General features: G+C 33.6%; 2 protein-coding genes across 6 annotated transcripts in view; one reads left to right on the forward strand and one right to left on the reverse strand.

The window, feature by feature from the left end:
* The window catches only part of LOC132707977 (5'-3' exoribonuclease 2 homolog), a 41,211-nt gene extending 29,579 nt beyond the window's left edge, over positions 1 to 11,632 (reverse strand). The window contains exons 1-10 of one of the 2 annotated variants that reach the window (XM_060680026.1): positions 11,454 to 11,632; positions 10,662 to 11,397; positions 10,280 to 10,587; positions 10,013 to 10,225; positions 9,632 to 9,957; positions 7,696 to 7,864; positions 7,555 to 7,644; positions 7,170 to 7,501; positions 5,195 to 5,413; positions 767 to 894 (exon numbers count right to left, since the gene is read on the reverse strand). In XM_060680026.1, the coding sequence (XP_060536009.1) occupies positions 767 to 894; positions 5,195 to 5,413; positions 7,170 to 7,501; positions 7,555 to 7,644; positions 7,696 to 7,864; positions 9,632 to 9,957; positions 10,013 to 10,225; positions 10,280 to 10,587; positions 10,662 to 11,397; positions 11,454 to 11,528 (2,596 nt within the window). In that variant the 5' untranslated portion in view covers positions 11,529 to 11,632. Of the gene's footprint in view, positions 1 to 766; positions 895 to 5,194; positions 5,417 to 7,169; positions 7,502 to 7,554; positions 7,645 to 7,695; positions 7,865 to 9,631; positions 9,958 to 10,012; positions 10,226 to 10,279; positions 10,588 to 10,661; positions 11,398 to 11,453 lie in introns of both variants that reach the window. The other variant, XM_060680025.1, reaches the window with a different exon arrangement.
* A 343-nt stretch (positions 11,633 to 11,975) lies between these two features.
* On the forward strand, positions 11,976 to 15,154 carry LOC132708061 (uncharacterized). Of its 4 annotated transcripts, XM_060680166.1 has the most exons (5): positions 11,981 to 12,204; positions 12,268 to 12,330; positions 12,921 to 13,183; positions 13,268 to 13,405; positions 13,459 to 15,154. In XM_060680166.1, the coding sequence occupies exons 3-5, from the start codon at positions 13,075 to 13,077 to the stop codon at positions 13,671 to 13,673; spliced, it is 462 nt and encodes a 153-aa protein (XP_060536149.1). In that variant the 5' UTR covers positions 11,981 to 12,204; positions 12,268 to 12,330; positions 12,921 to 13,074; the 3' UTR covers positions 13,674 to 15,154. The 4 variants fall into 4 exon arrangements, with proteins under 4 accessions (XP_060536147.1, XP_060536149.1, XP_060536150.1 ...); XM_060680164.1 differs by lacking the exon at positions 12,921 to 13,183 and having other exon boundaries at positions 11,976 to 12,204; XM_060680167.1 differs by lacking the exons at positions 11,981 to 12,204; positions 12,268 to 12,330 and having other exon boundaries at positions 12,340 to 12,954; positions 13,013 to 13,183.
* The last annotated feature ends 672 nt before the right edge of the window (positions 15,155 to 15,826 follow it).

Raw genomic sequence — 15,826 nt, forward strand, 5'->3', positions numbered from 1 at the left:
GCCTTCGTGACAGGTGGAGTTCATATGCATTATTTTAAAATTTTTGCAACCTTCTTCATCGGAATAATCCCCACAATCATTTGTATTATCACAGAGGAACGTCCTAGCAATGCATAGATTATTTTTACATCTGAAAAAAGTGGGTTCCTTACGCAACACCAAAACTCTTCATCAGAATGTGTGCTAAATATGCTTGGCTTCATTAAAAAAACATCAGACTTCACAAGTATTTCTGCTATTAGATTATTATGCTGCTGCCTAGTTAGACCTATATTAGAATATTGCAAGTACAAAGAAATTTTCTGAGGCAAATGGCGTATAAATCAAACATTCTCTTCTGTGATGGGTATAGCTACGACTTTAAATTGCTCCAGGAGAGATTTGAACTACCGACATCGGCGGTTAGAAGAGATCAGACATGAATTATATTTTCCCATATTGCTTTCTTTATTGATGATCTAAGTTTCATCAACGCGTTTTATCGGCTCTTTAGGCGCACGAATGTTGGACATAATCCGCTCATCGCCTTGATTATCTTGAAACCAGCTTTAATAGTTTTATGAGTATCCTGAAGCGTCATGTGATATAGGCATAAATCTTGTACTAAAACTGGCCAAGGTACATTATTAAATAAATAAATGATTAAACTCTTAAGGGTATAATAGTTAATTTATGCTCCCGAAACAAAATTTGCAGCTAATTGTTACAATCAACAACCAAGTTTTTGTAACCGAATTTTAAGGACAAAATCAACGCAATCACTTACCGGAATAAGATGGGTAACTGCTTCTTCTATTGTCCAACCCTGAAGGGGGTGGTACACTGCCATAGGGTCCCTTTTCTCTGGGCGCATAGTGACCCAACATCCTATGCCCCGGCAGATCCAAGGAGGCCCTGTGAACAAACGCGAACCCAATAAAAAGCTGATTTTACATATGTTACTTATTTCATATGTGTATACTTATACAAAGCATTGATAATTAAGTGAAATACAAAATTGTAATTTAATAATTTTAACAATTTATTTGATTTTTTGGGGGTCCGGCAAAGACAGACACTGTTCAAGCCTCAATTTGATGTAAACCAAATTTCCCTAAGAACAAGGAAAAAAATAATCAAAAAACAAAATTAAATATGTTACGCAGAGTTTAGAATACATTTATCATTAAATACAGTGTTCAATAAAGAGAGAAATCGCGGGACAAAGGACAAAGGAGGGGGTAGGGGTAAACAGCAGAGTGATTGTCCGATACAGAAATTAATGAGTTTCAAGAATATACCGAAAAGACTTTTCTTTTCGATGTTGTGGTATTCTCAATATAACATTTTCCTTATGTTTCATTATAAAGATATTAAGGAGATTTATACTTAAGTATGGCGAAATATGATCCTGCCGGCGAACTCCATATTCAAGCCGCAATCATGAGTTTTGAATTTTCTGGATAGATTATTGGTCAGCAGAGTACAGGCAGGTTGCGTACACAATGCAATGATTGAACTGTGATAAAACGATGGATTCACACAGCAGTTTCTTTATAACAATTGGAAGAAATTATCTATGACTGAATGTTAACTTTAAATTCCCATATGCTATTCCCAATTTGTTTGTAATGTAATCCGTGGCCCGCAGTCTAGAGTCCAAGATCAGTCCTAAACTTTTCGATTAATCCGAGTATGGTATAGAAGTGTCATTAATTTTTATGATCATTTTGTTTTTGACTTTACGCACCTGGTAGTCATTTCCAAAAGCCAACACCGACGACTTAGTTGAATTTAATTGCAGTAGATGATAGAATGCAATTTTATATTTATTTTAATAATATTTTATAATTTCATGATTTTGAAAAGTAATTTTGAATGTCGTCAGCGTATAGGTGATAAATACAACATTTTAAAGCTTTTACAAAGTTAAACGTACAAATTGTACATGTAAGGGACCCAATATGCTACCTTGTGGTACACCTAACTCAACGGAGAGTGGTCTTGCTAAAGTCTAACAAAATAAAGATGTTCCGGGTAAAGTCAGAATAGATAACCACACAACTTGGTCAGAACATTTATCAAACCTCTGTAAGAAGATTACTAAGTCCTGTTATTCTTTAAGGATCTCATCAAAATATCTAGCCTTGGAACATCTTAAAACAGTTAATTATGCAAACATTTTTTCTGTACTCCCATATGGAATAATTTTTTGGGACAGTAGCACAGGTGCGAATACGCACCATTTTGAACCTGTGCAAACAACATTGTTAGGTTAGGTTAAAGGAGACGAGACTTCTCACAGTTCCCAGGTTTATATATATTTTTCACAGAAACTTCCACAGGCTACTACCACTATTTACTCTTCTGGAGTCCTGTTGCGTCATATATACTCTTTGAGAGGGTAGGTAGAGCTTTGGTAGAAAAATTAATTGCATGCAAAAATTTTAATTTTAGCGAATAAGATTTCATGTTCTTTGAGCCTAGTTAATATTTGTCTTCCTGTCTGTCCAATGTATTCTTTGATTTTGTTCGATTTACAAATGACAGAAGAACGAAGAATCCAGAAGATTTGTTGCACTTATTCGTGCTTAATAAGTTACCAATAGAAATAAAGGTAGAAAAAAGCTTTAAGACTTACAAAAACCAAACAATATCAATAGACCTAAAACCTTCAGAGTTCTTAAATTACAGGTTTTAAATTAATATGGTCTTTGTAATTTACCTTTTTATTCTTATCTCTGTAATTTTTAAAAAAGGTCAATTATTGTTTTTTCAGATTTTTAGCTGAAAGGTTTAAAATCTTTTGAATGTGCATGATCTTCTGTAAGTAGATAATTAATAATAATTAAAACAAGTATGATAGTTGGCTTTTTGATTCCGTTCTATTAATTATAAAATATGTGGTAGATCTAATACTAAAATATGAAATAACTAAATTTGCATTATGATGGGAACCTATGGAGGTTCAATTACTAATTTTTTTTACGACGTTTATTTTGTTCAATTGTGACAATACCTTGTTGGTTTGTTTGCATTTTTTAAAATTTAAAGATCGTTTAACACTGACTTTAGACTTAGACAAAAAGTGACAAATATATACAGGGTGTTATTGCAATGAGGTTGAGAGGCGAATGACAAAAATAGTTGTTATAAAGATTGCTGCCTGGTATTTCATATAAAATCCATATCCCACAGCGTCAGAGTTGTACAGCTGGGCTGGATAAGATTATGAAACAATAATCGATTGCATAAAATACCGATTCACAACTACATAATACTATAAGATATCAGTAAAATAACAACCTGTACTCGTGCCAAAAACAAAACTAAAGGTAGTTACGGATCAGTAAATTATAGACGACAGGACTCAGGATGAGCCTACCAACTCAATGGTCCTTGACTTCTGATTTGTTTCTAGTTCTTGAATTTTGCATAGTAGGCCTATATTGACTGGGTCAAAATTAGAATGTTCAATGTTTTAATTGGATTTTAGATTGATACATAGATAGAATTTATTTATATTTATTTATTTTTTTATTTATATTTATTTATAACCATGGCACAAATACAAGTAGACAAACAACAAATAATAATGAAAGTAACATAACCGTTTTTATTATTTTTATATTTTACAACCAAATTTATGTTTCTTATATATATATATATATATATATATATATATATATATATATATATATATATATATATATATTTATGTTGGGAATACCATAGATACAGCTACTAAAACAGTCACCCAAAAATTCTTTAACAGAATAATGAGCCTTGTTTATAAGTAGTTTTTTGACTTGAGCAATTAACTGTTTTCGGGACAAGGATTTCAATGGTGGACGTATGTGGTTGGAAAATTTAGTAATTGGCACTGGCTCTGTTTGATTCGGGCCTCACAGAATCAAGAGATAATCTATTTTGTCCCCTAGTATTGTCATCATAAGCATACAGTAAACAGTTTATAATTTTATTTTTTGAAATATGGATTTCATCGTCTGCTATTGATATAGTGGTGGTATCAGCAAATAAACTTATTCTAGCCTTCTTACAGTTTTGAAGTTTATGATGATAAATGTCATTAATGTACATTGAAAATAATACTGGACCTAGAACCAAATTCTGAGAGATGCCGTTCAACACCCTCAAAATGCTGAATGTTTTCTGTCCACATGCCACATATTGATAACTCTTACTCAAGTATCAAAATTAAATTTTTCCAACTTATTGACCAATACCGAATGAGAAACACAATCCAAACACTTTTTTATATTACAGAAGGCAAAATTAATGTACATTCCTTTTTTCGTGGCCCTTATTATCTCCGATAGAGGATTAATAGAGTCGATTGTTCCCCTCTAAGTGTTTCATAATCTGTATTTTCATTGAACAACCTTTGAAAAATGGTTACCAAAGAGATAGGTCGGAAATTGTTGGGTGTTAATTCGCCGCCATTATGTATAGGATATTTTAGGCACATCAGGAAATATATTAGAGTCAAATATTTCTTTGATTAAGTACGTTATTGGATTTTGTTGTGATTTTGTGATCAAAGCTACATTTATTTTTTAAAGTATCGAACAATGTCCTTCAACCGATTAAAATCTTATCAAATTTAAAAGAAGGGCAGTTTTCACTGCATTTATATTCATTCCTATATCTACTACTCGGTAAGTTATTAATTATTTCATTAGATAAATTTACAAAGTCGTTATTAAGAGCATTAACGTTCTAATAGGTAAGGAAGACTTAGTGTTTGACCCCTTGGTGCCTCTATTTTCATGAATTATAAACCACCAGGCTAGAGGATTGCTGCCTTCATTTGTTACCTTATTTTCATATATTCATTAATATAAAAACTTTTATATGTAATTAACGGTAGTAACAGAAAAGCTTTGAAAGTGAATCATTTATGTCCCTTTGCAGTATTTTTCACTATGATGAATACCTTTACTGGAAAAAAGGTGTGTGTAAGTAACTGATAAATATACACTTCATACTTAAACAAACCGAGCTCACCCACACCATCGAGAGAAGAAAACTCGAATATTTTGGTCATATAATGACAAATGTGAATTACTGCACCTCAGAGATTGTCATTTTGGTAGCCGATCTAAAGGAGGTGGTAAAAAAGAAGAAGAAGAAAAACACCCTCGATTTGATGTACTCGATAATTAATTTGTTTCAACGTTTCATTTCAACTCACCTCTGAGTGGCAGGGGCCATACCGATCTGCGATCTCCATTGTCGATTCTCCTGGGGACTCAAATCTTCCGGTTTCAACACTCTGGGCGGGTCTTTGGCGCCCTTCAACTTTCTCGCGGGAAACACGAACCCTTTGCCGTACTTCGGATCGCGAAATCGCACGCACACAACTATGTTACCGTGAACGGGGGGCAACCCCTTCACCGGTGACGTCAGGCTTCTACTGGAAAAAAAAAATCACACTGATGCATTGGCGAACGGAACATAGGAAATCCCATGTAAATTTTTAGGTGCCCAAATATTGGCTGTACATTTTGTAGTAAAAGTTCTAATATGACTTTTTGACGAGATCTGTATGATTAACTCATGTGCCGAGTTTTAATAAATTTTAATTAGCCAATCTTCAGTTATTGAATTAAATATGGTGGCAAAATTTCAAAAGGTCAGTACAACAAAGAACAGCAGCAAATATTTTTTGTGATGCTATTTCCAAGCTGGACGATGACATATCAAATAAAGGTTGGTGCGCAATAAGCACATTTGGCTTCACACATTTCAAATAGACTTAGTATGTAGGTATATAATTATGTTTTTGAACTCCCGTCTCGAAAATACCTAATTACACACCGATCTAGCGTGCGGGAAGCGTCACTTTACCACGTCAGTTTCGTTTCCCACGGATCCGAGCCACTTCGGACATTTCCGGGATTTTACCGCACGGCTTTGGGATCAATCGGATGATTTCGGAGATATTTCCCACGCCTTCAATTTGATCTTCAATTACCTTTACCTTAATTGTTCCATAATATACTAATTTTCTTAGGTTCGAATTCATATTCGGTTCTTAAGACCTTCTTACCACTTAAAGCGTTCTTGGCATGAAGTTCATTTAAAGAACGATTTAAGCAACAAAGAAGCTTCAAAGAATGACTATAAATTTGACCTTCAAGTCTTTTTAAAAATAATTAATAATTATAATAAAAATAGGGCTACAAAATATTACTAAAAAAAGACATGATTTAAAATAAACATTATTTTTTAACCAAATATTCAAACAACCTACGATTAGTAGTTAAACAATATCCTAAGCGATCATAAAATTCATTTCTAACATTGCTTAGTTGATATTGTGAAATACAGTCACATTCTAAAAAAATAACGTTTTATTTTTTTTTTTTTTTCATTTTAAAAAATGTTTCAGTTTTTTTGAATTTGCGGCGCACCCTGTATATTTTTGTAAAATTGTCAAGAATAAAAGTTTATAGAGCCGTATCTTCTGCTTCTTCTGGTTCAAGAATTTTTTTGGTCTCGTAAACAGTTTTTGAAAAATGTTTTTTGTAGACTCTTGCATACGCTATTTTTTATTTTTTTTAGAATACTTCCCGACCACCCAACCTCCCCATTTTCAATAGGTTCCGTCACGGGGCAAAGCTGCATAGACGTGCTAAATATGAAGTCGATTGCTTCAAATTTCGGACACTTATCGTGTTTCATAGCAATGTTCAAAAAACAGTCGAAAATCGCGAAGAAAAGATGGATGCCGGCGTCGGATGGAAGCCTTTTCTTACAGGCTTATGTATTACGTGTACGGTTCAAAAGGAGGCAAATTTCAATTTTGTAACTCCAACGGTTCGAAAGCTATTCAAGAAAAACCAAAAGACGAGAACTGAGAACGAAACGTTCCTTTTGTTTTGTTTTGTTGTGATTTGTTTTTTTTTTTAATATAGCTAATAACTTCGCTTATATGATAATAATAATACAATGTTTTCTTTTGCAAAATAAAAGTGAATTTATTTATTCTACGCAGTTTGGTTAGTAAAAGAAATAAGTAAAAATAATTTCCAGAGGGTGAGTATTTTTATACTTCATTTTTCCCTATAAGCAACTTTTTCTAATAAGAATTTTTTTTATGGGAAATGAGTTGCTTATACGGGCGTTCACTGTATACAGAAAAATCAGTCTCACATCACACTCACCCGTCGATCTCCACCCTATCGTCGGACAGTAACACGGTGCCGCGCATTCCTTCGATGGAAATCGCGTTTTCCGCGTTTTCATCGATCTTCGCTTTATACAGATTGCTGAGCATGTCGTAGCCTTCGTTTTTCACTGAGACGTATAACCTGTCGTCACCTCTGACATTACGTTTTTTCTCCGCCTCGCTCAGTTGATCGTAATAGGGCTTCAGGGCTTTGAATAAGCGCTCTTCGTCGACGAAGGGCAACAGGGCGACCCCCTGCCACGCGAATTTCTTGCCGTTCAGGTCGATTTTGAAATCGTCCGGGTAAAAATCGATGATCGGAGACGCCTGAAATGATTTCGGTTTAAAATTAACAGAACATTATAATTTTCTGAGCGTACAGGATCGGACATTAGTTTGGCAAATGGTTCGGGTACGTGTTTGCTACTGGCTGCCGGAAATACGCCCATCAGTTGCTCCAAGGGATTGAACTATAACGAAAAAATTAAACAACATATTTATTTTTCACGGTTCGTACTCACGGGTTTGGTATCTGCTTCGAATTCGGTGCTGAGACCGGCGATATTACAAAAGTCCGACGCAAACGGGGCATAATGATAGGGATAATACCATTTCCAGGAAGCGCATCCCTGATAATAGTACCGAAGAACCCAACACAAACCTCTGACGTAATGGAGAGCAACAGAATACCTGGCACGTAAAAATCAAGCCTTAGTGTCATAATCATAAAATTTCCAGTAGATTCGATAATCCAGATATTTGACTAGTCCGGATTGACGCCAAGCTTAAGTTATGTACTGTAACTTTTTTCTTTTTTGAGATATCAAGGTAAACAAAAAAATAAAATGTACCGAGTTAATAGGTAAGTTTTTTGGAACACCCTGTATTTATGTGTTATATGATGTGACACACTTTATATTTTAGTAGACTCGTCTTTGACAAATTAAAGTAGAAAAAAAACATTGGAAATGACAAGACACGCGAAAGTAAAAAATTCTTTAAACATTTTAAATACTTCTGTATGTGACCACCATTTTCCTGAACGCATTTCTCATACACTCTATTTTTTTATGTGTTCCCAAAAGAAAAAATCCATTAAAGTTAAGACGGGGCTGTTGGCTGGCCAATCCATAGTTCCGCCGTTTCCTATCCAACCCTTGGGATATTCCATTTTAAGAAAATTTTTAACTTGCACAACATTGTGCGGAGGGGCACCGTCTTGCTGCCATATAATCAGCGCTGATATATTTAGGGGTAAATCTTCTATATATTGTTCTATTTAATGTTCTAAGAGTTACAAATAATAACCTCCAGTTAACTTTTGATCTATAAATATCCGACGTTAATTAATTGATACCCCTGGGTTTTTATTTCGTGCATTTGTCTAGGATTATTTAAAGACCAATATCGCGCATTTTACCTATTACAACCCTTTCTTTCATCAGTCCATACAATGTTTTTCAAAAAATTATTATTCTCATTATATCTATTTAAAAAATCCAAACAAAACTCCTTGGACCTAGTTCTGCGCTTAGTTTTTCAGTTTGAAATTTAAATACATTATATATATATATATATATATATATATATATATATATATATATATATATATATATATATATATATATATATATATTCTTTCAGAACTGAATGGATTCATCCCTGAAAAATACCTGTCTCTTTATATACTCTAGTAATAGAGGACACTGGATGAGCTTCATCGAATATTTTCTTCATTTAAAACATCATGATTCTAGCGTACGTTTTTATATAATTTATGTAATTACTTCGACAATAATTCAACCATCAACATTGTTTGCTAATAAGTCAAACATAAACATATTTTTATTTTAAAAATATTGTTTTTCTACTCCCGTCTGTAAAATACCTAATTACCCACCGACCTAGTGTGCGGGAAGTGTCACTTTACCACGTCAGTTTCGTTTCCCACGAAGCCGAGTCACTTCGGACATTTCCGGGATTTTACCGCACGGGTTTGGGAGCAATTGGATGTTTTCGGAGATATTTCCCACGCTTTAAATTTTGACGTTTGTCAATTCTGACAGTCATGTCAGTGAATGTATTCGTATTTTGCGAAAATGTACCCAATGTACCTTGTAATCCGGATTGCATGATTCAATAATCAAAAGGTGAAATGCGAAAGGTGAAAAGACGAATATTAGACATACGAAAAAAGAAAGATAAAATAAAAAGGTACGCTTATCTTATCCTGTTACAAGCTGTTTAATAATAATATCTTACTCTCCAATATTTTAGATTAGATTTGTTTTATTTATTTATTTCAAAATACTCAAATTTTGAAGATGCTACAGAAAATTCATACAAATTTAAGTCAAAAGATATTAATATCGTTTATCTTCTCCAAGAGAGGAATTTCTAATGTAAGCTTAGTGACTTGAATGAAGATTGATTACTTTCTCACACAATATTACATACCTAAACTCCAATTGCTTCGGGGCAACATCGAACTTGGACTCGTAATATCTGTCCTTAAACCCATCCTCCCACAAACGCACTTCGTCATGAGCCTGATCGTCGTCGCTATCATTATCGACTTGATCGAACTTGCGCTTATTGGAAGCAACATTTGATTGAGAATCATCTTGACCGGCAGGTCTAAACATGCTCTGTAGAGCAGTCTTTGCGTCGGTACCTTGGAGGCCACTATCGACTTGTGAATTAGACTGAGTATGCATACCGGCCCTTCTTATATTGTAGGCCTCCTGTCGAGCATTTTGGACTGCCTGCTCCTGACCTATTGCCTTAAAAAAAAAAGATACCACTTTTCTGGGTTCCCAATTTCCAATGTAATGTTACCCTTGGCGCAAATTGGGTATTTTTTATGAGATTCCAATTTGGCCTGTAATCTGAATAGCCATCAGACCTCCTTTTTTTGGCCTTTTCCCGTGCCTTAAACTGCAGCTCTTTTTGTTGTCTAGTTTTGAAAATTTCATCTTCAGCTTTTCCTAGCTCTAACATTATCATTTGAACCCTTTCCAGATTCACGTCTCCGCTATCGGTAAGATAACCCTGAAATATTCAAATCAAGAAACATCACATACCAAATGACACAAAATACCATACCCCTGTCTTATAGACACAGTCCTTATACAAACGAATCAGGCGATCTATAGCGCCTTCTCTGATTTCCAAGCTTGGCAAGTGTGGTAGAAAATCATTACCAACAAAAAAACACATAAAAACCCAGTCGTCCAGTACTCTTTCAAACTCATATTTGAAAGGCAGATTCGGCATGCTAAGTTCTTTTTCCAAGTACTCCCGCAGCACGCATAATCTTACAAAAATAAAATCTGTTTCGGCACTTATAGTTTGTAGCGGTTCTTCTCCATATTCACTACGAACTCCTCCAATACAGTCTTTCATTTCATGACCTAAAAGTAAAACAGTACAGTCAAATGTACAATTAAAAAAAAAACAAGAAAACAATTTTAGATAGTAAACGTACCTAATTGACCACAAATATCGCAAGGTCTTGGTTTATTAGGCTTAAATTCTTCCCGTATAATCGTAAAGTTAGGTTCATGTGTAGCCAAACCTAACATAATTAAATCGGCATCAGCACCACACAGGACATGCTGAGTATTTGGATCATGATCCGGCTGAGCCCTTTGTTTTCTGATATAGTCCATAATTTTATGCTCTCCTTCTCCTGGCACATTTGCGTCAGACAAAATAACCTTTATTCCCCTCCACCCGGGATCATTGTTCAACCTGTCATGAATGTAATAATGCAGACATTCTGACAAACGGGCCATAAAAGGTGTACCAGGAGTAATACAATTGGAATCGAAGTGTTCCTCTTTAGGTTTCTCTGGTGGCAATTCACAACCCTTGAGCAGCAGTTCCGCCCTAATCCTCTTAATTTCATTTACTTTTTCTACTGTTTCCTTTGATGCTCGGAAACGACGAGACCTTTGCTGATTCATTTTGGCCCTAGGGGCGACCCCATCAATAGCCATATACAACAATTTGCGGGGTCTAACTATATTAAAGAGCCGATCAATACATTCGAATATAGCAATCATCATTTCATCTTCGTTCTTTGGAGCAGGCTTATCTTCAGGATGTGTACAGGGGTGTATAATACCGTTCATATCAAGATACAAATTGTCAAATTCAACCCCGTTTGGATTCGGCTCGCATGAATTTGTTGGTATTCGCGTTCCATTTACATCCACGGCCTAAAACAATTTGTTGTAAATACTTCAAAAATACCAAGAGAATGACTTAACCTTACTTTTTGTTCAACACACGGCACAATAACGGACGGGTATTTACGGCTTAGCCAACGAAAAAATGCCGGGACTCCCATCTTTCCTAAGAATAACTTTGGAAATGATTTGAATTTAGACTACAGTTATAAATTTTTAAAAAATATACCCCTATCTCCAAAACATATTAAATATCATAGAACACAAAAATTGTAAAAACTAATTTAACTGAAAAGTTCTCTTCTTTTAATATTTATTCCTTATCACTTATCATTAAAGATATGCATCGAGTATTATTATCAATTATCGAGAACTTGAGGTGCTTAAAACGAATAAATTGAACCGTTCTTCCCTAACATTTAGAAAGCTTTTACGAGTTTTAAGAATTTAAATCCCTTTTATGGAGTTGAAATTTCTTTTAATTTTTATTTTTAATTTCGTAGCATTACACCTACCACTACCTTGCGAAATCTAACCGATTGATTCAAATAACTTTGGCCAACAGAAATAATGACTAGAAGAAGAAGCCTTTATCTAAGATTCTAATGCTTTCTAGGGTTCCCTATATTTTAGTGTCTGTGTTTAGTGTTATCTGTTGCTAACTATATCCATCATTTACGTTAGAAGTTTCTTTGAACATATTTAACAATCGCAGAAACAATCATTGAAATTAGTCAATATTTCATTAATCAAACCTGTGTGAAATGGGTGATGTAGATGATTGCATCCAATGCTGCGACATTTGCAGAATTTGTTGTGAATGTGGTCTTTGCATAGGTAAACATTAGATTATTTGGTAATGTTGATATGAAACTTGTTGGAATATTAAATATATTTTAGGATTGTGCTGTCTTTGTTGCAAGGATAGCGACAACACATCAAGACGGAATCCCTATTATCAAGGTTTGGATTATATATAGGAAAACTTACTAATAAAAATCGAGTTCAGTACAATTAAATGATTTGGGATGGTGTATTGAAATTATATTTGCTCAAAAGGAGTTGAAAATATTTTTTAAACCTTTTTTGAGCAATTATCAAATTTTATATTTAAATATTTAAAAGAAAAAACTTTTTAACTATAAATGAGGAGTACCTGTTAAGTAACCATATAAATGCTTTATTTTATTTTTATTTTATTATCTATTGACTCCAGCCCAATAAAATTTTAACAGAGAAATGCAAACATTGTACTTGCAGGAAAAAATTAATTTAATATTATTACCACCACAATATTTGCACACAAAACTTTTCAAGCGTTAATCATCCTAATGAATCACGTTTAATGACGCGGTTTTAAAATTAAATAACCCTTATAATTAATATTAATCTCAATCGCAAATATTGAACCGGCAACAGTGGTACGGTCACGAGTGCTTTTGATCTTACCAATTTGTAAGCTGTGCTGTGTATATAATAAGACTAACCATTATGCTTCTATGGTGCTAGTGGTTTTTCTTTCATGTTTTGATAGTTTTTGGTTTCATTCTTAGAATTAAGAATGGATTAGTTCCTTGAAGCAAGAGTGTGAGTATCGCATAAATATTGCACCTGAAAACACTTTCGGTGTGTTCTCTTGAGACAGGAAAGTGAATGGCTGTGAACATTTTCGAAAATTAAATTTGGAGTTTTGAAATTTCTATAGCAATGGATATCATAGGTCCCATAGCATTTATAATAATTTGCTTGATAATCTTAAGTATTTGTGGCTGGTGCTGCAAGAAACGACGCCCCGGTTTTGTATATGGCCAACCAAGTGAGTAAATCACGTTTTGCTATTCAATCTTGATAATTGTTGGTAGTTGAATATAGAGAATTTTCTTTTTTTTTTCTTTTTTAGATGGTACAAATGTGACGGTTACTACTCAACCTGTTCACCAATCTCCATTAGTCAATCCCCCTTATCCTGTCCACCAAGGACCGACCCCTTACAACTACCCACCGCAAACTATGATGCCGATGCCCCAGCCACCGCCTGGTAATAATTCTATCTTTCGTTGCCTATGTCATATTGAATAAATCAAAATTTAGGTGTTTATCCTCCACCTGGCGGACCCCCTTATCCTCCGAACGCGGGTGCGCCTTATCCGCCTGGTCCGGTTCCGGGGATGGGAGCTCCATATCCGCCCCAAGTAGGAGGTGCATATCCTCCCCCGTATGATGTAGCAATGGCACAACCACCTATTCAACCACCTCCATCAAGAGAAGCTTATGGGAAACAGGCGCCTTACAACCCAAATTATTAAAGTTAAGTCACTACGTTAATTAATTTTTACTTTAGTCAAAGCTTTTGTTTTAAGTGTCAAGTTAAGATGCTGTTTGCAACTTTTTGTTGTATATCTGAGGATTTATATTGCAAATCAAAAATGCAAGGATTATCTCAAGCTGCATGTTGCTATTGGAATCCCATTTGTTTGCTCAGACTGTGACTTAAGTTTATTTGAATTGTTTTAAAATTATTGTTGTGTTAGCATTATTTTGTTTTAGCTGTATTCAAAATATTTTTTTCATGAGTGTGATGTGGGATAATAACTAATCTACTTGCAGAAGCCTTCTCAAGGAAAAAAAAATACTGACAATGATAAAAGCGACAAATAAATGTATATTTATTCATATATTTAAAAACAAAGAAAGGTCTAACAAGTAAAAAAAAAGCAAGGTTATAAGAGATCTGGTTCGTATCATCTTTTATGTATACCTAGGCTAGTTTGGTTAGTTTCGTTCTTTCGACTATATTAGCTCTAAAATTGAATACTTTTAAGCCTACATCCCCTATTGTTTCACTATTTTTGATACATTAAGCACCCTAACATGTTTCATTTCAAAGGAATACATCGGATTAAAGTCTCAGCTTTTTAATGACTTCACTGCCTTTATGTTCAAAAATGTAACATGAACTGATGAGATTAAGACTGTTAAAGATCAGCTTCGGGTAGGCCTGCCCCCCAGTAAAGTTGATGCTTTCAATGGTTATGGGATAAATAAATGGTATTTTAGAAGTTGCTTTGAACAAGTGAAAATAAGATAAATAAGAACTAAAAGTTCAGATTTTCACGAAATTATATATGTGACATTTGATAAAGACACGGTGTTGTCGAAACAATTGTCATGTCATAATATATAATTTCATGGAAATCTGAACTTTTAGTTCTTATTTATTTTGATAAATGGATTTTCATCAAGTAAAAGCCACCTCAGTTCAATTTTTGAAAATAAGATCTTTGAAATAAAGTGCAGGAAATGAATGCTTGCTAATCCGTTTGCTATCACCAAAAATCAACTAATTATTATTAATTATATGGGAAAATTTGCAGAGCTAAAACAAATCACTGAGATGTGCTTCCTGCAACGGCAATGAAATTAATTTCAAATTCTGCTAAAATCATTCCAAAATGGGAAATTTTTTTTTATGGGAAATTTTATTATATAAAGAAGCTTAATATTAATTTGTGTCCAGGGAACTGCATCCTGATTTTATTTATTATTATTTTTGTTATATTAATTGGTTAAATATATTTTTGTAGTAAGGCCTTCACAGATTCAAGGGGTATTTTCAAAAAATAAATATGTCCAAAATAAATTATATTTAATATGAAAAGTACGATTTAGTAATAAATGTAATGGATATCTGTGTGATAAAAACTTAAATGTTGATCCACTTATAATTAAGAAGTCTTATTGGCTGTTATATTATTGTATTATATTGTATTTATGTAAATAAACAAAATATGCATATATTATTTTTGCTCAATTTTCTGACATTCCAAAAAGACCACGAAATTTAAAAAAAAACTATATATTTAAATTTTAGTATTTTGTGTTTCTATTAGTTTTTTTTTAATTCCGAAAAAAATCTTTTTGTCATGATTTGGTAGAAAGTGAAATTTCCTTCACTGAGCTAAGTCAATGAAATTCCAATAAAAAACACAAAATGTTTTCTAATCTTCACAATTATGGTAAGTTAGCAATTGCAATATTTTTACAATTTTATTACATCATTATAGTTTATTGTAATTAAATAGTTTTTTGATATATATTGTTTGGTTTTCAAATACCACAAATCCGTAGAAAGATTGTGGAAATTACTAGATTAGATCGCCAGTAAAAATTGTACACAGACTGTAGATTAGAAATGTGATAAGAGTGAAACTTTACTTAAAATAAGTGGATAGAAAGCATAAACAACAATTTTGCAAACTACTAATTAAAATTTTACTAGATTTTACTTGCGAAATGCCAAAAAATGTTTGGTATTTTGAGTACAAAGCGAAAAGAAAACTGTCTGCAGGAACTTGAGATATCACGTACATATTTGCTTACGTATGTTTAAATTATGCATACCACATATCAACAGACGTTTTCTCACGTAGAACTTTGCCAGTGCTGTCTAAATCTGATA

The sequence above is a fragment of the Cylas formicarius genome, unplaced genomic scaffold (assembly GCF_029955315.1).
Source record: "Cylas formicarius isolate icCylForm1 unplaced genomic scaffold, icCylForm1.1 PGA_scaffold_10__41_contigs__length_53128322, whole genome shotgun sequence".
Taxonomy (NCBI): Eukaryota; Metazoa; Arthropoda; class Insecta; order Coleoptera; family Brentidae; genus Cylas; species Cylas formicarius.